The following is a 25,559-nucleotide window of genomic DNA, read 5'->3' on the forward strand; positions in this document are numbered from 1 at the left end:
CGGGAGCTTCGTGCCCTGGATGTGCATCCCACAAATCTCCATCAACCTCAAGATGCTATCCTATCAATATGGGCCAACATTTCTAAAGAATGCTTTCAGCACCTTGTTGAATCAGTGCCACGTAGAATTAAGGCAGTTCTGAAGGCGAAAGGGGGTCAAACACAGTATTAGTATGGTGTTCCTAATAATCCTTTAGGTGAGTGTGTGTGTATATATATATATATATATATATATATATATATATATATATATATATATATATATATATATATATATATATATATCAAATCCATATTTGGTGTGACCACCCTTTGCCTTCAAAACAGCATCAATTCTAGGTACACATGCACACAGTTTTTGAAGGAACTCGGCAGGTAGGTTGGCCCAATCATCTTGGAGAACTAACCACAGTTCTTCTGTGGATTTAGGCAGCCTCAGTTGCTTCTCTGTCTTCATATAATCCCAGACAGACTCGATGATGTTGAGATCAGGGCTCTGTGGGGGCCATACCATCACTTCCAGGACTCCTTGTTCTTTACGCTGAAGATAGTTCTTAATGATTTCGCTGTATGTTTGGGGTCGCTGTCATGCTGCAGAATACATTTGGGGCCAATCAGATGCCTCCCTGATGGTACTGCATGATGGATAAGTATCTGCCGGTACTTCTCAGCATTGAGGAGACCATTCAATCTGACCAAATCCCCAACTCCATTTGCAGAAATGCAGCCCCCACTCACAAGGAACCTCCACCATGCTTCACTGTTGCCTGCAGACACTCATTCGTGTACCACTCTCTACAGCCCTTCGGCGAACAAACTGCCTTCTGCTACAGCCACATTTTTATAATTTTGACTCCTCACTCCAGAGCACCTGCTGCCATTTTTCTGCACCCCAGTTCCTGTGTTTTCATGCATAGAGTCGCTGGCCTTGTTGCCACGTCGGAGGTATGTCTTTTTGGCTGCAAGTCTTCCATGAAGGCCACTTCTGACCAGACTTCTGACTATTGTGTCTACGGTCCTCAACATTGCACGATTCTTTGTGATTCTTCAAAAGAGCTTGGACAGCACATCTGGAAACCCCTGTCTGCCTTGAAATGTCTGCCTGGGAGAGGCCTTGCTGATGCAGTATAACTACCTTGTGTCTTGTTGCTGTGCTCAGTCTCACCCTGGTGTATGACTTTTGACGGTAAACTTCAGCAATCTCGTTTGGCTGTTCCTCACCTAGTTTTATTCCTCCTACACAGCTGTTTCTGTTTCAGTTAACGATTGTTTCAACCTACATATTGAATTGATGATCATTAGCACCTGTTTGGTATAATTGTTTAATCATACACCTGACTATATGCCTACAAAATCCCTGACTTTGTGCAAGTGTACCTAGAAGAATTGATGCTGTTTTGAAGGCAAAGGGTGGTCACACCAAATCTGGATTTGATGTAGATTTGTCTTCTGTTCACTCGCTTTACATTTAGTTAATTAATAAATATAATCTATTAACATGTCTATTTTTGAAAGCATTCTTACTTTACATCATTTTTTCACACCTGCCTAAAACATTTGCACAGTACTGTATATAAACAAAAATCACAACCAAATAGTAGATTAGGATAAAAATATATATATATATTTTTTTAAGTAGAAGCAGTACATTTTTATCTTATGCAATAGGATCTCTAGGATATTTCCATATTAAGTAAAAGCCTTATAAAATAGTTGATGCAGAGGATTATCTAGATAAATACCATCAATCATGCCTCCTTAAACAATCTTAAAATCACAGTACAGCTAACAGTTAAACAATAAAGCTTGTAATGCAGCACCATTATATTATTTATATATTGACATTTTAAATATAAAATTAGTATTTACATTATTGTGACTTAAGCAAATGTCATTTATACTGAACTCTCCCCTTTCTAATCCCATTGTGCTTCAGTTTAATATCTAAAATAATGTAATTTTCCACAGCACAGTAGTCATATTTTTATCCTTCTTAATTGTTAGATAAGATCCATTATATATATAATATACCCTGATTCAGTAAATTCACAGCTTATCTGAAATAACATTTATATACCTCAATTCAGCTAAAGAAAAAATTCAGATTTCATACATTTGTGTTTAATTAAAAAACGTTAGATTTAATTTGATTGTAATTAACCCATACTGCCCTTTTAGAAACCAGTAAATATAAACAATGAATGAGGATAGGCTATTTAGCTGGACTGCTTTTCTCGCTTTGATGCTGAGACAGTAGGTGAGGTCCTGGTTTGTAGAAGATAAATGATGATTTAGAGAATTTAATTATTTACAAAAGCATATTTGATCAGTTTTGGTATTCTTTATTGTTAAAACGCAGGATGATGTACAGATGGCTACAAAGGTTTCTAATGAAAGTGTTTATAAAGCAGAGCAGCACTTAAGATTTAAGAGGTGTAAAAATATCCTTTGGATAGGACCACAGTGCTCGACTTTTAACTGCAAAATTACACCACTTGAGCTGTGCTTATGTCAGTGTCTTCACCATTCATTTCCTCTGCCCTCCCTTTCCACATTCCTATTTACAGCCCAGCTAGACTACATATAAAATTGAAATACACTTTATATTGCGGCCTATCTCAAAGAACTGTGTAAAAGCCTTGTGAATTTCCTGTGCCAAACGTCTTTATTATTATTATTATTATTATTATTATTATTATTATTATTATTATTATTATTTTAATATAAAACAAAGGTAAGAATGCAGCTTTCATTATAGTGCTTGTGTATACAACTTTTGAGTAACCGGGAGGAGAGGGGAGGGTTATGAAACTGCATAACAGCTGGAATTCCTAGCCTCAAAATTTTCTCAATTATTATTTACATAATTATTAATTATATACGCTCTAAATATTCTCTTTTAAAGTATGTGCTTAAACACTACAGGGGCTGGAGTCTGTAAGTTAGCGCTCGGTAAGATCAAGGGTGCAGTAGACAAAATAACTCTGTCTGTATTTAATTAAGTAGCTGGGGAGAATCGCGTGGCTACTCTAAATAAGTGACTGATGCTGTTTGAATACATTATGTGTAATTTGTTAGCAGTCCTTCACATTTTCTCAGTGGCAACGCAGACACCGGGAAAATAGATTATTTTAATAGGATGAAGTCACATGTGAGAAAATTACAGAGCATGGGGGAAATTCCACCCAGTGGATCTTTTCTATCTGTATTGCAAATGTCTCAAGCTGCCCAGGTAGAATATTGACTTAGACGTTAGTTTGCTTAGTCTCTATCGGATTACTACTGCCAAAGTTAGCTTTTTCTTTCCACCCAATACATCTTTGAATACTTTTTGATACGCCTAAAGCAATCTCTGCAGAATGCATTTGTTAGGAGTGTATAAACATATCCACAATTTATTGGGAAGTTCATTAGCAGTAATACACATAAATAAATTACCCTAATGGTTTGGGACATCATGGAATTCATGCACAGCTACAAGTGCTGTTGATTAAACGTAATTGCAATGCTGTGGTTGTTTGTGAATCACGTCTAGTTCCTTTCCAGGATTTAAGTTTCATAAGTGGTATAAATTTAAAGGCATAATTATCGTAATTATACAGCATTATGCACACACTTTGCACAATAAGGCATTTATAAATATATAATAAATGAGCCAAAAGTGTCGGACTTGTTTGGTGTATGAGTCAATAGTATGAATTAATACAAATTAAATCTTATGTCTTGGAAATGGTCTTAGCATGTGTGAATGGCATATGCAGGTACAGGGAAGGGCCCAACTAGAAATGTGTGTTTTGGGAAAGCTGTGGCCAGTTATGGGCCCCACCAACTCCCCATGCAGCTCTAATAATGACAAGCCGACTGGCGATGCATTACATTCTTAATACATTCACTTGAAAACAACCCTGTGTAGACTCGGCTCATCTCCCAGGGGCTCTCACTAGATGGTGTCAACATTTTGTGTTGCTCTGAATAGAAATACAGGGTGAGGAAATGATGCTGCATAAAACAAACAAACAAAAAATCATCACAAAAAGGAGTAAAGAAGAAAACGATAACATACAGGCAGTTTCAGTTACGGTTACAGATCGGTTTTAGAAGCCACCCCACTGCAAGGGTCATGTGGCATGAATAAGGAATGATTACCACAGAAAAGGTTAGTAGAATACATGGTAAATTGCTTTAAAACTGATATGATAGTTTATAACACAATTCTCTTTTTTATTTTTACAGTTCATATCTCAACAAAAACATTATTTCAAGATCACATATCTCTGTTACATCCAAGTTTCTTGAAACTCTCCCTACACAACAAAGACAGTTTTCTCTCATCTTGTAGCCTTTCAGTCTGCATTGTCGTAGGTAACAGAGACCTTTCTCGTTAAAACAGAATACCTGATTCAAATGGGTCAAACCTGACTTCTGATGCAGCACTGTTAGACAAAAAAGAGCCAAGATTTTAATGAGAAACCCATGTGGAAGCAATGCCATGAGGCTTATGATGCAGGAAATGTCAAATATAATAGAGATGATTTTACCTACATGCCCTTTTTGGTTACCATATTTTAGCTGATGTCAAACTTATTCCTTTTATTGGCACATTGTATATTCTTCCAATCCATGAGAGCATGTAGGTTTTTTTGCTGGAAAATTCAAATAATGGAGAGTCACGCATATTACAGATGCACTCATATACTTAATATCCTATAGCTATCACAAGTGGCCTTTGAATTGAATTAGGCAATAGGGGATTTATCATTGGATGCCAACATCATTGCTGTGTTGGAATCATTTGTTTGTTGATTACATTATTGTTACAGACACTCTAAATCAGTGGTACCCAACCCTACTCCTGGGGACCCAGTGTAAGGACCCTCTCTTAATTGAAATAATAATTTGCCTAATCATAGCTTATTAATCATTTAAAACAGTTGGACATGTCAAGTTAAATATACAATTCTCCAACCCTTTGCAAGACACCTTTTTTGTAAGCCTATGTAAACGAATTTAAAAGTTAATTTTGGCAAGTAATTCCTTCAATGATGGTTTCAATTAAGTGGAAACATCTGGACAGTGGGGCCCCAGGGTGAGAGTTGGGAAACAGTGCACACTATCAGTTTGAAAGCCAATGATAAAGAACAGACAGACAGAGTTTGTTGTTTTAAGTGATTCCTTGTTTGGAATCCCTGAACAGATATAACATTTTATATAACATACATTGATTTGGAATTTGCAAATAGAGCTAACAATTTATCAATATATCAGTGTCATGCTGTGACAATTAACAAGTCAAGCACTCCGGATGGTCACATGACAACCTTTTCAAACTTTAATAAATGGACAGATATCACTTGATGCCTCAAAAAACCCACCAAATTCAGTTAATTTGAGCACAATGATTAAAAATGTGTTTATTTTAAGAAAAATGCAGTGGATTTAAACTTCATAAGCTAGGTGCTTCCTCCATCTAACCTAGTTGTATTAAATCCCACCCAACAATACAGTTGGAGTGGTCACATTTTCGCTGTATTACATCAAGAAAATAACTGAGAAAACAACCTGAACATACTCATCCAGCTCCTCTAGTTTTTCACACCTTAAGAAAGCTTTACATAGGTTTGCATAAGTGGTAATCAATGGGTTTATTCACAGTCTGTCTGCTTAACTGCTTATCGCTTACAGTAACCGCAATAAAGGTGTACAGTGCACATAACAAATTAGATGTTGCACCCAACATACATACCAATGAGATTTTGCCTATTGTTCATGCACAGAGAGAAAATATGTTGATATTAAATTACTTTTTGTTCAGAAATGTGTCCATTTTCATTTCAGTTATGTTATGTTATGTATTTGTTCATGATTTATTTGTTTAATTCACTCGTTCGTTTATTCTGCTCTTGCTTTTGTTCTTTGTGTTCAGAACTCATGTCTTAAAAATGGTTTCCTTCTTAACAGTTCTAAATATTAAACCTCAATCGTACTCACTACAACGTGATATATATTCATCCTATATCCAATATAACGGTGATGTTTCCATGTATGATACATTTGGAATTAGTTTAAAAAGTTTTACACTAAACAGAAAAGGTGGGCTGTGTTCCCTTCAATTTTAAAAGGAAACAAACAGCTTATTCCAGATGGGTATATTCAACAGAAGGGCAAATGTAATGCTTGCCAGTATCCCTTTATATTAGGTTAGCATACATATTCTTGTTAAAATATATCTGCATGAGAGCAGTTCTCGAGTGAAACATTCACTGTTGACACATACAGATACCACCTAGAAATACTGTCTTAGAGTGTATCTGTACCGTACAACCATGTAAAGTAATGCACTCACCATGGATTTAATGTGTATTCTAATGTATGCATTTTGTAATCGAAGTCCAGACATTTCTATAATTAATCTCTCTCTCTATCTATCTATCTATCTATACAGCTCTTAATTCAGAAATCAATGTTAAGTGGTTTCTTAATTTTTTCCAGAGCTATACACTCATCTAAAGGATTATTAGGAACACCTGTTCAATTTCTCATTAATGCAATTATCTAACCAACCAATCACATGGCAGTTGCTTCAATGCATTTAGGGGTGTGCTCCTGGTCAAGACAATCTCCTGAACTCCAAACTGAATGTCTGAATGGGAAAGAAAGGTGATTTAAGCAATTTTGAGCGTGGCATGGTTGTTGGTGCCAGATGGGCCGGTCTGAGTATTTCACAATCTGCTCAGTTACTGGGATTTTCACGCACAACCATTTCTAGGGTTTACAAAGAATGGTGTGAAAAGGGAAAAACATCCAGTATGCGGCAGTCCTGTGGGCGAAAATGCCTTGTTGATGCTAGAGGTCAGAGGAGAATGGGCCGACTGATTCAAGCTGATAGAAGAGCAACTTTGACTGAAATAACCACTCGTTACAACCGAGGTATGCAGCAAAGCATTTGTGAAGCCACAACACATACAACCTTGAGGTGGATGGGCTACAACAGCAGAAGACCCCACCGGGTACCACTCATCTCCACTACAAATAGGAAAAAGAGGCTACAATTTGCACAAGCTCACTAAAATTGGACAGTTGAAGACTGGAAAAATGTTGCCTGGTCTGATGAGTCTCGATTTCTGTTGAGACATTCAGATGGTAGAGTCAGAATTTGGCGTAAACAGAATGAGAACATGGATCCATCATGCCTTGTTACCACTGTGCAGGCTGGTGGTGGTGGTGTAATGGTGTGGGGGATGTTTTCTTGGCACACTTTAGGCCCCTTAGTGCCAATTGGGCATCGTTTAAATGCCACGGCCTACCTGAGCATTGTTTCTGACCACGTCCATCCCTTTATGACCACCATGTACCCATCCTCTGATGGCTACTTCCAGCAGGATAATGCACCATGTCACAAAGGTCGAATCATTTCAAATTGGTTTCTTGAACATGACAATGAGTTCACTGTACTAAACTGGCCCCCACAGTCACCAGAACTCAACCCAATAGAGCATCTTTGGGATGTGGTGGAACGGGAGCTTCGTGCCCTGGATGTGCATCCCACAAATCTCCATCAACTGCAAGATGCTATCCTATCAATATGGGCCAACATTTCTAAAGAATGCTTTCAGCACCTTGTTGAATCAATGCCACGTAGAATTAAGGCAGTTCTGAAGGCGAAAGGGGGTCAAACACAGTATTAGTATGGTGTTCCTAATAATCCTTTAGGTGAGTATGTGTGTGTATGTATGTATATATATATATATATATATATATATTATTGAAGGTGACTTTTTAGAGATGAACACAGCATCAAATGACACTGACATTAATAATTGCAATCATTCATATTTACACAAATAGGTAAAGAATATGGGGATGTATGGATTATATTTAGGGAGTATTGTTACAGGCATATATGGTCGCCTGTAACTTGCAAGCCAGTACACATCCAGTGTATGATGTTTGTGCACTGCATGTTGGGTGGATGAAACAAACAAGAAAAAACATGAGCAAAACGCGGATACATTTTGGATTGAAGGCATTTATCCCAGTATACAAAGTGGAAGTGATAACTACATACATGTACATGTTTTCCACTGTACTGTTCTGTACTGTTACATTGACACACACACACACACAAACAATACATGCAGCAGGCCCGGGACGTATTACAAGAGAATTTATTTATGGATATGCAATTTAGACAAAGGTAGAAGCGTAAATATAGCTGTGTAACACAATAATTATGTAACATATATTTAACATGTATGTTTAAACACTGGTTCCTGCATTACATCTTTTGTCAGTGTGACCATTACAAAGTACAAACATTCTTTGGAGAGAATATGGCGAGGTCTTCTCTCAGGATAAGTACTGCCCCTTGTGACACTGTGCAAAAAGTTTGTACTTATTGCCTCTTACAGTAGATGACATTATCGAGTGATATTTAAATGTATTTTGAAGTGATGTTTCAAACGATCATAATAAAAAATTACATGACAATAAAGGCATTTATATCACAATTCCGTGTCCGCGGCTGGGATGAAATTAAAACGTATGCAATAGAAAATTACATAGTAGTGCACAGTTGCGGCTTGTTTTGTAGTTGCTAGTTTCTTCTAATCATAAATGTAACCACTATGATGTACATCTTTGTAGCCGATGCGTCAGTTTGTATTTAATCTGCACCGCTACACATAAGTGGGCGCTGAATAAAAAATGTACATTGATCTGTTATTCACATATGAGTGAACACATCAGCATTGATTCACTATTCAATAATTCAATAATAACAGTTGTGTAGTTATTATGTTATCAATGACGGCTTCGGTTTTTATCTTATAATTTTTTCTTCTATTCCTATTTGTATCCACTACGAAGTACAGGCTTGTAGTTTTGTGTCAGTGACTAGATTAATGCTTTCGATTTATAACATGGAGCGCCAGACTGCTGTTTTTATATCCTTTCATGAGACCTCGCTGCCTCTCGCAGGGACCATCTGGTTCCTCTCGCGCTGCCTGCCCATTTCAGAAGCCAGGCCAGCAAAACATGTCCCCTCCCTGTTTGCAGGTCCTGGGCTGCGTCCCAAATCAAACACTTGCTCTCTACACCCTTCGACAAGTGTACTTTGCGTGATGATGTGCTGACGTCTGAGTGTGTGTATTTGAGTGAGTGAGTGAGGGTGTAGGATGAAGCGAAAGGTGTTAAATGGGACACACTTCAGCGTCATCATTCAGCGCTTTTACATTTGACTGAGAAAGAACCTACACAGACTTTTCTTGCCAGATTGTAGTTTTAAAGCTATAGAATTTGCACTGCTCCTCTTCCAAATAACTTTTTCAAGGATTTCGGCAAGTGGTATCTGTACAACATATAATAATAATAATAATAATAATAATAATAATGTGGAAATATGTTGTTCACTTATATCACCTCTTAGTTGTATACTACTTCAGTAAATAATGAATCCATAGGTGCCGAAACGTTTTTTCGCTGTACTTTCTAAACATATATTTAAATCAGGATTATAGAGTAATTTTATATTATCTATGTATTATCATTTCCTTGATACATAATTTCACATCATTGAATCTATAACTGCCTAGCTAGCTATATAATTCTGTGATTACCCTATATCCTCCTTTAAGAAAACATATTAAACAACAAATAATCGATGACATGACATGGAGGGTCTGCATGTTGTTTGAAAATTATAAATAACTTAAGGTTACTTTCATATTAAATGTTAATTTGGGTGAATAGTTATGATCTGAAATATATTGCTGATTGTTGTACACCTGTGTATTTCAAAACAAATATTTTTTTGTCCCAGCATCATTTCAGGTTCTTGAGTGTCAGGCAGCAATCTAGTTATGTATATATTTACAGATGTTTAGGTCAATTCAATACATCTATTTCTGACTTCTACAAAGTGTCACATTATTGCATAAAGACCCCCCCCACACACACACACACACACCCCTCCCCCTTCTTTCAAATGTTATTAGAAGTGAGCAGGATATCAGCTTTGCTTCCAACCAAGGCTAAATTAACGCAATTTTCATAATGGATCTATTGATTTTCTAAAAGCTTATTAATATGGGATGTGACATGCTTTATGCCTAGGAGATTGAAAGCAAACCTCGGAGATCTTGGATATCCACTTGCGCTGTTCGTGACAGATAATTAGGATGGCATGAATAAGTCAGTTAATGCAAACTTGAAATTGCACATCATTAAAAGTGCTGAGGCTGGAATGTAGTGTGTCATTGCTCATAATGGCATTTTGCTATATGTACAAAACTGACTTTTTTGCCATAGAGCTTAAGTAAGCAGTAAGAGCAAGTGTAAGGTGAAGTGAAATGAAATTAAAGATTATTCCTCAATATGAATCTACTAGTCTATAGGAACAAGTTTGCATCTTTCAAGAGCCTATATACACAGACATACACTCAAATTTGTTCAACACTGAATAATCAATTGTGGGTTAACTGGGCAAAATCATTTCAAACTTCCAGTGTTTTTAGATGACATTTTGAAAGACGTTTATAAATGTACTTCTTTCCAAATTGCAATAGAATACTTCATTCAGTTGGAAAAATGTAAATTGTTCCAATTTAAAATGAAAGGATGATGTAGAATAAATGTCTACATGAGGGAATATTTTAGGAGTGGAGCAAATGATAAATTTTGTAATGCATTACCCCACCGTGCTAGAGTATATCAGCGCTTTGTAATGGCACCTGCAAACCATTTGTAGCGGCTCTGGTTTTGCCTTGCATTTGGGATGTCTCCGAATTCCTTGCTGAATTGTGATTTATTGGTGGCAGACAGTAAATAAGAATGCAGTTCTCTTTGTGACAGCTAAGAACTTTTGAATGTAAGATGTCATAGTGGTGACAAATAGCTGCAGGTTGAAAGCTCACCCAGTGACACTATCTGTCATTGTTCAGGCTGATGAAGTACATAGTTAGACAATTCTGCAGATAGTTATACCAAATTATTTTTACATCAGTATTGTAAATGGAGCAGATCATCCTATAGTTTTATGTATTATTGAACTAAAAATATATCCATTACCATAACTATATTAATAATAATGATAATGTTTAAAGATTTGTAGAGGAATGTTCATAATTGCATGTAATACTGTTTAAACACATGTAATACTTTTTCAAAATGCTTTAACAAATATTATTGTTAATATTATTATGATTAGGATATTCTCGATCAGGCCTGAATCTTCTTTACACAGTCTAGATTGAAAAGAACCCAAAAGGCTCCTTCAAATATTAAAGATTTTAGAATATGAATCATTTTTACATACATCTGTGATTCCGTACTTTTACTGTTACTCCAAAACATTCAGTTTGCTTAAAGTCTGGCGTGGATGTTGTGACCTTGCTTTTAGCTGTCCTGTCAGAATTTAGCCCAATGTTTATAACAAACTTTCAGGTGTTTACTAAGCAACCATCAGTATCATGGAAGAGAGGGAGGTTCAAGCAATTTATCCGTTGCATATTTTATGACAGACACAAGACATTTGTTTTAAAAAAGAACAAAGAGGTCTCTGGTTTTAAAACTATAGCTCAACATTTTAGTTCACCTGTCAAACTGATGCATTATCACTTCACTTTGGTTAGTAGTTGTTGAAGGTTACTTACTCTAAAGAAGTGTTTAGAAGATGTGCAATGCCTTGAACTCTTGAAGTCTGTCTTCTGTCTAGCTAGTGCTTAAAAGTAAACTGCAATTGAATTATATTCCCAAACCTCCTGTACACTATCCATAACATATCTTCAGGGTCCCTCACAGGCAAATTGCTTTGCAGAAGGTATTCAATTTTATTTTTTTAAACAATGTCCATAAATAGATTACTCACTCTCCTGTGTGTTTTACAATGTCCTTCCCTTTTTATCACCCCACATTAACAGCAAAGAACATTAGATTCCCATTCCCATCTCCTGTTGAACCATAACCCTAATGAGAGAGTGTTGTTCTGGTCAAGACATGGTGGGTCAGCTAATCATTGATATTATAAAATACTATGCACAACCTCACATGCATCTAATTCATTTACAAATGTAATAATATGCACTACAGAAATGCGTAAAGACTTTTCTTTTTTTTTTCTAAACTCCCCAACTCCCTGATTTCTCATTATCATTATAATTCCTGCTAACGTATTATTTCAAACATTTGCTTTCATTTTGATAAATTAACGAATCCATAAAACACAAGCGCAGTCTGTGATGACTCAACTTCACACTTAACTTTTATAATTTTCAAATTCAAATATGCTAAAAGTCAATTTAATGTATTCATAATTTTTTTTATTATTTCTGAAATGTGCAGGATGTGTATTCTTAAAGATCATTTCCATTAGTTATTCTTCCATTTTTACCATTCATTTCCAAAGGAATAAACTGACATTTCCCTACCTTATACTATTTATAGCCTGAACTACTATATATAATAAATGTGAATACTGACCAGACAACCATTTAAAACCTGCATTACCATACTTAGCCTACTTTGTAAGTGTTGCATGTTCCATGAACCAGTAACAGGTGAAAGTTATTTTTGCAATGCTACAATGATACCTGGCTGCCAACTACAAAACCATTTATGACTTGCTTCTCATAGAACAGTTGCCATGAAAAATAAAACACATCCAATGACCAGCAATGACACCAGGCAAGCCATAGCTGTTTCCATCAGGAGATTTACACTGCAAGCACGGTTCAGTGTGCATTCCTGTCGTTGCAGCTCCCTTTATTTACTTCCAGCACGTTATTTTTCCTAACCGTGAAATTGAATTGATTCTTTTAGATCCACCTTCATTTGTTTACCAAGCTGTTTCCCATTCATCTGAGTTAGGTGACGCCACTTTTAATTACATCCCCTTAGAATTATAGGCTGGATCTGCCCCATTTTTCAGATGAACAATATCCACGTAGATCACCCCTTCCCCCTTCACTTTGACTCCCGACGCGTAGTTGTTTGTGAGGTTCAGTAGGAGAAGAGACTCCTGGCGGGGGCTAAGAGGAAATTAAATTGAGCTTATCACACAATTTAATCTAATTCCAAATTTCAAAGTGCTAATTAATTAAAATTAAAGAAAAAAAAGAAGAAGAATTCCTTCAACACATAGCTATTTAGCCATGTTTCACTGGCTATTAGATTTTATTATGCTTCTAAATGGCCATTCTGCATGCAAATGTAATTTAAAAAAAAATTACTTTTTTTTTCCCCCTCCCCATTTAATTAAGTTTCCATTACAAGGTGATGACAAATGATATGAGGTTGTTGTCTAGAAGGCATGCTTAGCAATTAGGCAGGTTTAGAAGGCAGCTTGTTTATTTATTTATTTATTTGTATTATTATGATGTTATTTTAGTGGGTCATAATAAAGTGCATCTGGGGTATGGTGGCTTAAGCTGTGCTGAGTGGTGTCTTCAGACGCCATCCTTGAGGGCCTCTCTATGCAACAAGATGTTCATTTTTTCATTAAAAGGGCACGCAATGAGATTTGCCTTAGAGGTACAAGAAAAAGTCATTTAATTGAAGACTGCTACTGCTCTCTGAGTCACACTTGCATATTGCTGCAGTGAGAGAATTTATGTGTGAAGATAAAAATGAGAGATATCCCTCCTGTCACACCTCACCATTTCCTTAGTGGATTCTGTTCTTCAACTTTATTTCTCTAACCGAATTACCCAAAACACTGGTGTGTTTCTTTTCATTAAATTAATATTTCTGCATGAATGAGCAACGCTAATACAAAAATATTGTTGATGATATAATATATTTTGGATGTAAATGTGTTGTTTTCAGCTTCATACTGTTATTGCTGAAACATTTTTTTGTGCATGTTTGTTTTTTTTATTTTATATTGAAGAGTTTAAATACTCTGCTCGGTGGATTCGAAGGATTAGTCTGTATTGCATATGCTTTCATTTCTGAACTTGAATGTTTATTTGAAAGAGTTCTGTGTGAATGCTGAAGGGAATCGAGTTTCTGCTGGGTTACAATATCTCACTCCATGTGTGTTGGTGTGAGACAGGCTGTTGTCTTGCTACTGAAGCGCTATTTTTTTTTTCTTCACTTAGATTCACCGCCCTTATAGAGTTAAATATGATATTTTGAAGGGTTTGTTTAAAAAAAAAAAAAAAGTAATGTCACAAGTAATCTCTGCTGTTTGAATGTGTTGTGCTAATGTTTTATTGTTTTATTCCATGTTTTTTTTTTTTTTTTTTTCCAAGCAGTGTGAATAGAAAATATTTTAATTATCACATTTATTGAATCTGTTCTTCTTGCAAAGTGTCACTCATCACTCTTTCAATGATGTCACATGTCTTGGTTTGTTCTGAAATCCATTCATTTCATATATAGCACTAGTAGGTGGGGGTCAAATTGGCCAACCTGGCCAACATAACATCTCCCAACCTGCGGATTGACTCATTACATCTGTCCCCTGACTAGTGCTGATGGGTAGGAAGGGTGTAATATCTCACTTCCTGAGATATAGTGGTGTAGATGTGTGGATGAGCTCAGGGGAATTAGCAAGAGAGACAGTGAAGGAAATTAAAGTCTGTTGCCTGCATCAAGGAGTAGACTCCCTAGACTGTGTTGCATGAAGGCGAGAGGATTGAGAACAAACCAGTAAAGGTTTGACTTGGCTTTAGGACTCGGAGTAATTTTAGGTTTTGCAACATGGCTGTGTTATTTTGAACTTTGTACAGGTTTTTCTATGTTTTATGCCGGTAGCATCTGCTCTGTAAGGCTCGTGATTAGAGTGTAAGTCAAGTGTAAGTAAGCTTCAAAACAGAAGAGACGTTTTTTTTTTGTTTCATTTATTTTCAGTCACTATTCAAATCAAACTACAGAATAAATCACGAATCCCAAATATAAATATACATTTCCTTTTGTGTGTGAACAGAACTTATTATGTACTGTATTCTTGCACTTTGTATTACTCATATGTTTTGTAAGTCAACCTGGACAAAAGCTTCTGCCAAAAAAAAATATAATAATAATACTAAATATTATTATTATTAGTCCTTGACCAATCTCTATCAATTTGCTCTTGCTCAGCTTCATATAAATATAGGGGCATTTCATTGAAGTGCAAAATAAATACATGTGGTCTATGTAGCTGTGTCTGATCCACTCAAAAGACTTAGTAGTAATAATAGTATTATTAATAGCTTCAGATAGTGTTTTTTTTTCTTCCCCCCCCCCCCCTAGCATTGACCACCAGAAAAGATTCCATCTCTGTGTCAGTGTAATAAAGTTTAAACCATGTGGTCTAATTGGTTTTAATATGTGAAAGTCAGTTACTTCCAGCTGAAAAAAGTAATTTGTCTCTTTTGCTTATGATATTATTTTTGTTTATGAAAAGGAGCGTAAGGACAAATTGGCCTGGGGGAGGCATTTTATTGAATGAATTAATTGTGAATCAATCAATAAGATATTCTGCTATTCTAAGATTCAAAACTTTGAACTAGGGTCAACAGATGTATATATTCAAAAGATTAACATGATTTGTGATCATACATTTGTATTAATATTATAACAATCAATCTGTTCTGGATATGAATAATCCATTGTTTATACAACTGATTGTGAATATTAAAACGTAATATATTTCAATTAAATGAACTCAAGTAATGGTATTTAAGTGTAGGGAATGAAAAAATGAAATGTATTAGCCTTATATTTATATAATGTATGTAATAAATGCATTAATGATAAACAAATGTAATATAATTGACCTTAAAACATTCTTGACCGTGCTAAGTGAATTCATTCCCTAATTATTTTACAATGTTGTTCAGAAACCGTGGTAAATGAAATCGTGTTAAGTGCGACCTCCTTGTAAATTTAAGGAAGAAGAAAACTCTTGAGGCTATGGCAATCTCTTGCGAGGGTTTTTTTTTTGTACAATTTTGTACTGGATTGCTGGAATTGTTATTCAAAGCAAGCATTTCCTTGGGATTGTTTTACACATAAAATGCTATAATTACACTCATCTATGTAAATATTTTTTGTAATTTCAAATATGAGATTAATCACGATTTATATATATCTTATTTAATTAACAGTAAATAATGAAACAATATTGCTATGAATACTTTTTACTATGTATCTATACAGTATTAAAACATGTCAATATATAGGTAGCTGGGGGGAAATAATGACACAATGAGACTCAGCATTCATGATCTTTTTATCAATGTATCAATGATGCCATCTTTTATTCCACTCTTCTCTACAGTTATATAGCTCCTTGGATTTTGGAAGGAAATGGCAGCTAGTACATGATCATGTGACTCCCAACAGATTTTACTGGTAAGTCCTTAAAATTGACTTTTCCTTTTGTTGTTTTTCTCTCTCTCTCTCTCTCTCTCTCTCTCTCTCTTATATATATATATATATATATATGACAGCAGAAGCCATTTCCATCACAGGAAAAATGTCACTATAAAGGTAACGGAGCTGAAACCCTGGCAGCGCCATTAGGGGCCTACAGAGCAGCTCATAGAAGGTTGTGAATAATAAAAGTAGTAGACCCGTGTAAGCTCTGATAAGTTGAATTATTTTCTATAGAAGCAAAATGTATGTAATTCAGATGTGTACTCCTTTGGCAATGAATGTTTCTAACCTATGTTCACATCCCTACCCATCCTATATTTATCTATATCACCTCCTCTGATAAGCTTGGCCCTATGTATCCTGCAGCAAACACAATTCCCGGACCATGGGATAAAGAATAGGTGATATTTTTCATTCCTTAAGAGAAAGGGGAGAGGAATGGAATAATATAACTTCCTAGAACAGAAGGGGCCTCTGTGACATTTCTTTGCTATTGTCGATATCTGCCTGTGGAATTATGTTTTCTCCTGGTTAGAATGTCAAGCCTCATCTGAGTATAACGGATACTACTTCAGTTCAGTGAGTTTTTGCTGCTTGGTAGATTTAATCATATTTAATCCAGTGGATGTCTAAATAGATGTTACTCATCTGCATTGCCGATAAGGAAAGATGCATTTTACACCTGGGTGTATGTTGTGGTTTTTAATGTAATCCTCTGATGCCATTTGTGCTTAAGATTTGTGTACATAACCACAATTTATGTAGACATTTAAATATTATGATATTAAGTATAGATAACTAAGCAAACATTATTGCCAAATCAATTTTGATTAGAGACGTGACTAAGTATGCCCTGTAACACACCCATTGTCAGTATTAACCTATAGTCTAATTCAGGTTTTGAAACATGGTTTACCACCTGTATTTTTCAACTAACACCATTCACTTTTAACTAGTATTATGGTTAATAGTTATCTACATTACATATGCTGAACAAAGTTATCGGGAAGAAATTAAGGATTCATGATATGCATGCAGGGTTCAATGAAAAATGCCTGGCAGTGAATAAGCCGAATCAATAAAAATGGATTAAGCTGTTTGGTGTAACTCAGCACTGCATATCAAGTGTGTTTCTAATTGACAATGCAATAAATTTGTGTCATATACTTTTCATATGCTAAAGGAATTCAGGGTGTTTTTCCACAGTCCCCAGGGTCATCGACCCCTCGAGCTTCCATTACAGTTGTTGACAGCCTTCCTGGTGAGAGGTTAAGTCTTTATCAGGCAGTAATGTCAAACTGTTGTATATGATGTGGCAGAATGACTCAGTGCACTTTGCCTAATTGTATCAATCCTTTAGCTTAGCTTCAGAATTTGAGTCCCGTGAGCTAGAGGTAGACCTTAAAGCCTGCTTAATCCATCTGTTTTTATCTTGAGAAATCAGAAAGTCACCTTCTGTTGTCAAGTGATCTGTAATGGTGACATTATTATTATTTTCCCCCACCTGTTTAGGTTTTGTATAAAAACAGGCACATTTACTTTGTCCTCAATATAACCTGCCTTTAAATGTAGGTGTAATATGGAGATGTGCTAGTGTCATTTTTGTTACTCACCAAAGACTTAAAGACTGTCAAAGAAATAGAATAATGCCCTATTTTCGTGTTTAGTATGTTGAAGTGAACTGAAAAACACCACCACCAGAAATCTGATCAGAAAATAATATTCGTGCAATTCAACAGCAGCTCGTTTTAGGCTTATTTTTCAGGTCATGGCTTTCAGAAGCCACCAATCAACCCTCCTAATTTCACCAGACCTAAAATGTGAACCAAAGTATGATAATTTGCATGCTAATATTTGCAGCACTGTAGGACAACAGATCATCAATAAACTAATTCTGAGAGACTGCTATTTATCCTGTAACTCCAGTTGCATACCAGTCTGGAGACAATAATTAAGTGATACTTGTGTTTCTTATGAGGACAGTATGAATAGACTCCAATCTGCAGCTTAAGGTTTAAACAGTGGTAGTGTTTACAGTGGTGCCTTAAAATGATAAGTTGCCTACAATGAGCTCTGTAATGCATCTTCCTGGTTTAAAATAAAGTACTATCCTGGATCACCTCAAGCACTTAATCAATTAAAGACCTAAAGACTCAGGTAACAGTAGTTAAACATTTAATCACAACAAGGTACACTTAACAACTCTCTGATTAACTCCCAGCTCCTGGCTCACTTTATATGGATTGGATTGGAGTCAACACCTAGGTTTAAGAAATCACCCTAATTTTGATCGGAAACTGTCATTTTCTGTTTTCTTCCTGTAATGAATTGCAATGTTCAAATGAGGCTATAACAGGGAATCCCCTGGATTTGTATGCCACAGTGCCTGTTAAGGGAGACTTATAAGCTGAAGAAAAACAAACGAATGTCTTGTTTTGAATATACAATGGATTTTTATTATGATTGATGTCTACAGAGCTTAAATTAAAAATTAAAAACATTAAAATTGTTTATATAATAGAAGAAAATAATGGTTGCTAATTACTTTAATTTCCCTTCCAAACTGAAAGTCAGATTTATGTAGTTAATTTAATTTTGTATTTTGTATTTTATAAAATGCACAACACACTACCTGGGGTGGGGGCAGCACAGCTCTGTGTTTGCTCGTTTTTATGCAAATGAGCCAACTTTGGGCTGTTGCTATTTTTCCCAGCACTAGCATTGCATATTCTTGAATATTTAATATGTACAGAGCTCTGAATGCAGTGGAGATGGTGGTGAAACCGAGAATGAAAATCGCCCATCTTGTTCCAATTTAAATCCAGTAGTTGTGTTCTTGCTTTTTGATGACATTAATGTTTGACCGTGTGCTCTGCTCCGACGTTCAATTTACAACATTCCCATTGTAAAGGTTACACATCTACATCTTCTTAAGAAGCACTACAGTAATAATGCTGGTAATTCACCCATGTCTGGCTCGCATCCCTCCTTTCTGAATTTACATTAACTTTTTGACCCCTCAGGCATTGACTACAGAATCTGAAGAAGTGTTTTTACTGAAGTAAAAGTTAAATAAATATATATAAAAATAAATAAATTATACTGTAACATTTGCAGGTTAAAGTGTAGCAATGAGAAATAGCCATCGTTTGCAGTTCTTGAATGTGCCATTTATTGATCAGAGCACAAACTAATTCCAGCAGGTATACACATCAACACCAGAACTCTCTCACAGAACAACCCATGGCATATTTCAATACTCAGTTTGAACTATAATGAAAATTCTCTCAAAAGAAAACTCATCAGAACACATGAAAGCTGATATTATACTGTACTGTATCTCCCTGAAGATATTATTTGGAAACGCAACAGTGCATACTGAATTTGACCCAGCATTTGCTATTACATTTTGAACATTCAGTCCTAATATTTATTTTAGGCAATCGCCTTTGTCAAACTCATTCAATAACATTACAATGGGGTTTTAGATTCTGCATCTACAAAGGCCCAGTGCTTCCATTTCATAAGAGATTGTTCTGCTTTCTGTTCAAGCTTTACCCAGAAGTGTGTTTAAGCTCTTGATCATGTTTGAAATCATTAAAACACAGTTTGCCTTTTGGAGGATATTGCATTGAAGACTGGGCTGAGCACTTTTAAAAATAAATTAGTTTTTACTATATCTGCTATTGAGTACTCTGACAAACAACCTCACACCTCCTGAATGTGATGATTATCACTCATACAGTTTTCTAACATATTTGTAAGTAAACTTCCCCCTTTCTTTTCTTCTCTTTCCTCAACACTTGCACGCAAGGTTAATGGTTATAACCCTCTTTAAGTAATTAATAAACATTCCTTGTCTCTATGAAGCTATTAATAGGCACTCCCCACAATATGCAAGCTTAGATCCCATAAGGACTGTGTAACAATGTAATACATTGAACATATCTACTGCCACACTCCCTAAAAAAAGAAAAGATGAAGCAAAAAATATATATTGTTATACCAAAACATTTTTTCTTTTTCTTTTAGTACATTTTAAGCAAAACAAAGCATTTCTTTCCATGTTCATGAGAGGTAGGGGATTTATGCTACGGCCAGGAATCATTGAACTCCTGATCCCTTTGCTTATTGGATGTCATACATGCCAAGATACATCTCTTAATACCCACTTCTTATGGGATTGCATAATCATCACACAACAATGTACTGTGCAATTTTGTTTCTGGTTCATTGCTTAGCATCAGCGATTATGTTGTTGTGACCAAACCTGGATAGATCTCTGCCTCTTACAATGCAGTGTAATCTCTAACTAATGTGTTTATTGTGTCCTCAATTTGTTATAGTTGAACCTCACACTGACAGTTAAATAACAAACCCCATCTAAACCTTGCAAGCCAACATCAGACTTAGTGGAGATTGAGTTTTTGAAGCGTGATAAACCCCAAGAAATCTGTAATACATTACATTTTAAAAAAACTAAAAAAGTTGTTTTTCAATGCAGTTTAAGAAAACATCACTACAGTCATTAGCTGGCATGTAATTAACATATTAAGTCAATTACAGCATATTGAGAAACCACATGAAACAAGTCTATAACCAAATTAGTCTAAACTCATTACACTATAGGCAGAAGATGAACCTTGGAGAATGATGCAAAACTATATTTATGTATATTTCAAAGCATGATTTTCCATTTTTCAATCCCATTTGAGCATATTGCAGGCTTTATTAAATATGAAATAAAAAGATGGGAAGGAAGAGGGGAGGTACTTTAGGCAGCAGTGACTGTAAAATATTAATCCTAGCTGTCAGTTTCCCTGGGTTTTTCATAATATGCCTGCACCTACAATGGTACTGTGAAATACATTATGTGTTTTTGTGATATAATGTACCTCTGAGGTCCGTTAGGAAGCCAGTGATACAGACAATAAAAGATTGCTCTTCCTTATTAAACTCCAAAACATTGTTTACAAACTTATTGACAGTTTTCCCTGCATAAAAAATAGAATTTGTAATATCTATCTTTGATTATAGGAAGTTTTCTGAACTCTTTACATCATTAATCACCTGATCACTAAGTTTTCGTTTTTTTAAACAATCAAGGTTCCAGGTGGAATTCTTTTTCATTCTGAAAACAATATTGTACAGCACCCCCCCCCACCCCATCCCCCCCATTCCCTAACTTCTGAAGAATAGTTTATAAGCCATAAATAAAGCCAATATTAATAAATACATTCTCTTTTAATGTGTGTGTTTTTGGTTTGATTTCACAGTTCAAAATGTATGCAATGAAAAGATGCCAGATCATTAGCAAGAGCTCATTATTATTTGAATAGGACTGGGTATTGCCGTGCTGGAGAGAGGTGTAGATACATCGGTCTTTCTAGACAGGAATAAAAACATTCATATACACCGATCAGCCATAACATTGTGACCACTGACAGGTGATGTGAATAACACTGATAATCTCATTATCATGACACCTGTCAGTGGGTGGGATATATTAGGCAGCAAGTGAACATTTTGTCCTCAAAGTTGATGTGTTAGAAGCAGGAAAAATGGGCAAGCGTAAGGATCTGAGCGACTTTGACAAGGGCCAAATAGTGATGGCTAGACGACTGGGTCAGAGCATCTCCAAAACTGCAGCTCTTGTGGGGTGTTCCCGGTCTGCAGTGGTCAGTACCTTTCAAAAGTGCTCCAAGGAATGAAAAGCGGTGAACCGGCGACAGGGTCATGGGTGGCCAAGGCTCATTGATGCTCGTGGAGAGCGAAGGCTGGCCCGTGTGGTCCGATCCAACAGACGAGCTACTGTAGCTCAAATTGCTGAAAAAGTGAATGCTGGTTCTGATAGAAAGGTGTCAGAACACACAGTGCATCGCAGTTTGTTGCGTATGGGGCTGCGTAGTCACAGACCAGTCAGGGTGCCCATGCTGATCCCTGTCCACTGCCGAAAGCACCTACAATGGGCACGTGAATATCAGAACTGGACCACGGAGCAATGGAAGAAGGTGGCCTGGTCTGATGAATCACAAGTTCAAGGTTTGAACAAATTCCCCAGATCTCAATCGAATCGAGCATCTGTGGGATGTGCTGGACAAAAAAGTCCGATCCATGGAGGCCCCACCTCGCAACTTACAGGACTTAAAGGATCTGCTGCTAACGTCTTGGTGCCAGATACCACAGCACACCTTCAGAGGTCTAGTGGAGTCCATGCCACGACGGGTCAGGGCTGTTTTGGGACCTACACAATATTAGGCAGGTGGTCAAAATGTTATGGCTGATCGTTGTATATACCACAATGCTTTGCAAGTGTTCAACTGAAAAGTATTCCTTCTCCCTACCTGACTAAATCCGATTTGTGCACAAATAAAGTGCACAGCAATGACGGACATAAAATTAAATAATGCACTTTTGGAACAATTTAACGTGACCGCAGCATCATTCTGTCATGACACTTGCATCCATTTACAACCCATGCCTCTAATATACCATGCAATCTGTGTGTTTACCCACACTGTCCACCTCAGTTTACACAATGAAAGTCTATCAGTAAATTGCTGCCAGACAGGAGCTGCAGATTGGATTGAGCCAAGAGCCACTGGAAAGTCAAGCGTTCGCAGATATGTTCAAGGGGACACAAATAAAGTTGTCAATTACTGGCTCTGAATTCCCCAAAGGCTATTTGCCTCATTGTTTGTCCTCCTTCTCTTCTGCCACAGGTCTGTAATCGGCTTAGACAAGGAGTCAGATCTCGTACACATGGAGGCCCGCACCGCTGATGGACGTGAGTAATTCTAATTCATGGACAGTGAAGAAAGTGTTTCCTCCTCCTATTACAAGGCTCAGAGAGCAGGAGAAGCAAACTAAGAATAAATTCCGCTCTAAGTTTAAAATGTGTCCCAAGGGTACAGCACTGGATAAGGCAACTGATAAATGTACTGCTTGATAGTTGATTAATATGGCCTTTCTCTTCATCTCCCTGATACATTAAATGTCAGCATCATAATTTTTGAATGTCAGTACAATCAAGGTCTTCCACAGGCAGTATTTTACATACTGTTTATGGATGTTCTGGAAATGGAGACTAGACAAACATTTTCAGACGGAGATTGTTCTGTAAAAATGATATCGGTGGTTTTGAAATAAATACAAAATAAAAGCATTCATAAATCAAATCAAAATGAGTAATTAACAGAGGTGATCCTTCGTCCTTAGCAGAAAGCATCATTGTCTTTGTGACAAAGCATTTAGCTATACCAATTATTAATGAGCTTTATTACAGTGGAGGTAAAGTGTGAAACGAGTTTTAAAGTATGTAGGGAAAAAGAAACATGCCAAAAGCTATATGAATAACAAAACTAGAAGTGTTTCTTGTTGCATTTAAACATCTAGGCAGGATTTAGGCCTGTGAATTTTGAAATGAGAGAAAAAAAGAACCCTGTCTATCCTTTTTTTTTTTTTTTAACAAGATCAGTGGTCCAGTAAATACTAGCTTCAGGTGAGAAGGCAGAACTGTCAAAAAGGCTGAATGCCAGTAAGCTGAACCCAGGGGCTTTGAAAGAACATTTGTCATAATTTGGTTCTGAAATAGTCGGTCATTGACTGCAGGTGTGCTAGTCTTACTGGTTTTCTGGTCAAGAGGCTTACAAATGTCAAGATGAGGAAGTAAGAGTTAATGCAATATATTGACTTTTTTCTTTACATGCTTATAGATGAAATGCTCCTTTGCCAACTTATTGCGGAGTGTAACTGGTAGTTATATATAATGGTACAGCTGACCTTCTCTTTCCCCTTGGGCTGTCGCTATATGAGCCTTTGTTTTAGTGTAATGTTTTTGGAAAGTGCCCTTTTGAATCATTTTTGAGGAAGAGAAAACATGAAACTCACATTAGGAAGTCATTTGAGTGTTCAGTTTGGACTAAAATAATAGCGAATCCACCATTACAGCCTAGCCAGCCCGGTGTGGGGAATACAGACAAAAACAATCTGGATGTTAAATTATATATTCCTCACAATAGATTTTCAATCTGCAATGGCGCTAAATCATATTCTTCATAAAACCAAACATTTTTTGTGTTGGAGTGCAGAGTTAAAGGGAGTTTTGTTGTCTGTGAAATTGAGCTTTTATGAAGTTTCCTTTGGGTCCAAGGAAAACAAGATGTATAGTACACGTACAGAATATATTGCAGCTTTCTATTCCTCTGCCATCAACTATAGATGAATGTGAGCATTACTTTAGGTTAGTTTGTTTTGCAGCTATCTGAAGGGAGAAAACAGGATACATGCTAACCTCTAAACAATAAATCCATACAATAAAGAACTCATTCATTGTTTAAATACAGATTATGCTCCAAGCCAAATATGAGTGCAGGAAAAGTACAAATACGTTTTTTAGTTTTTGTAACATGGACCAAGTGGCCTATAAAAATGAATGGTCACTGCTGTCATTGCATATAAATAGGATGTTATACAACTTCACAGCACAGCTTGTTCCTTACTTATGGATACATTGCGTGTGTCTTTCCCTGCTTTGGCTGTTCAGAAGACTTCACAATCTATATATAGAGTGTGTCTCAGGGTGAGACTTTGTTCAGCAAGTTCAAAGCCAGGCTGCAAAGACTTTCTAGCTAACTGAACAGTTCTACATCAAAAGAGATAAAATGTTGATGTTAGCTGACAAGATTGGTGGAGATTTGGCCACCCTTGCAAAAGCTGAGCACTGAAATCCCATTCCCTGAACCTCCATGCTTGAAGAGCCTGATACATCTGTAAAGAATTTTTGTTTTTTTGTTTTGTTTTCCATGCAGCCATTGATCGCAGAAAGGAAAACCCTTCATACACCAAGACTATGCAGGACTAGGCAGGAATTAAGTGCTTATTCTAATACACTGTCTGATAGCACTAGTTCACATCTTTCTCCTACTCCTCCTTTAATAAATTGAAAATGAGGAGTGATATGGATGTTGATATGCCATGTATGGATGGATGGATCCATTCATACACATTTATGGGTCCGGCACATCAAATCTCATTTTTGCAGATGTATAAGCCTAGTGATACAAGCCATTCAATGTGTGTATGCATATGTGTATGTATCTGTGTAACAGATCTAGATATGACATCATTATATTTTATACATCACTTAACCATGTCTGTTTATAATCATGTTTTGTGTGTGTGTCAGGATGGAGAGACAAA

The 25,559-nt window shown here is 36.3% G+C and overlaps 1 protein-coding gene across 1 annotated transcript in view; it reads left to right on the plus strand.

Annotated features, from left to right (window-relative positions):
* Nucleotides 1-25,559, plus strand: part of sorcs3a (sortilin related VPS10 domain containing receptor 3a) — a 213,506-nt gene that overhangs the window by 136,907 nt on the left and 51,040 nt on the right. The window contains exons 5-6 of the mRNA XM_066693212.1: nt 16,261-16,334; nt 23,081-23,145. Coding sequence (XP_066549309.1) covers nt 16,261-16,334; nt 23,081-23,145 — 139 coding nt within the window. The remainder of the gene's footprint in view (nt 1-16,260; nt 16,335-23,080; nt 23,146-25,559) is intronic.

The sequence above is a fragment of the Amia ocellicauda genome, chromosome 20, assembly GCF_036373705.1.
Source record: "Amia ocellicauda isolate fAmiCal2 chromosome 20, fAmiCal2.hap1, whole genome shotgun sequence".
NCBI classification, from domain to species: Eukaryota; Metazoa; Chordata; class Actinopteri; order Amiiformes; family Amiidae; genus Amia; species Amia ocellicauda.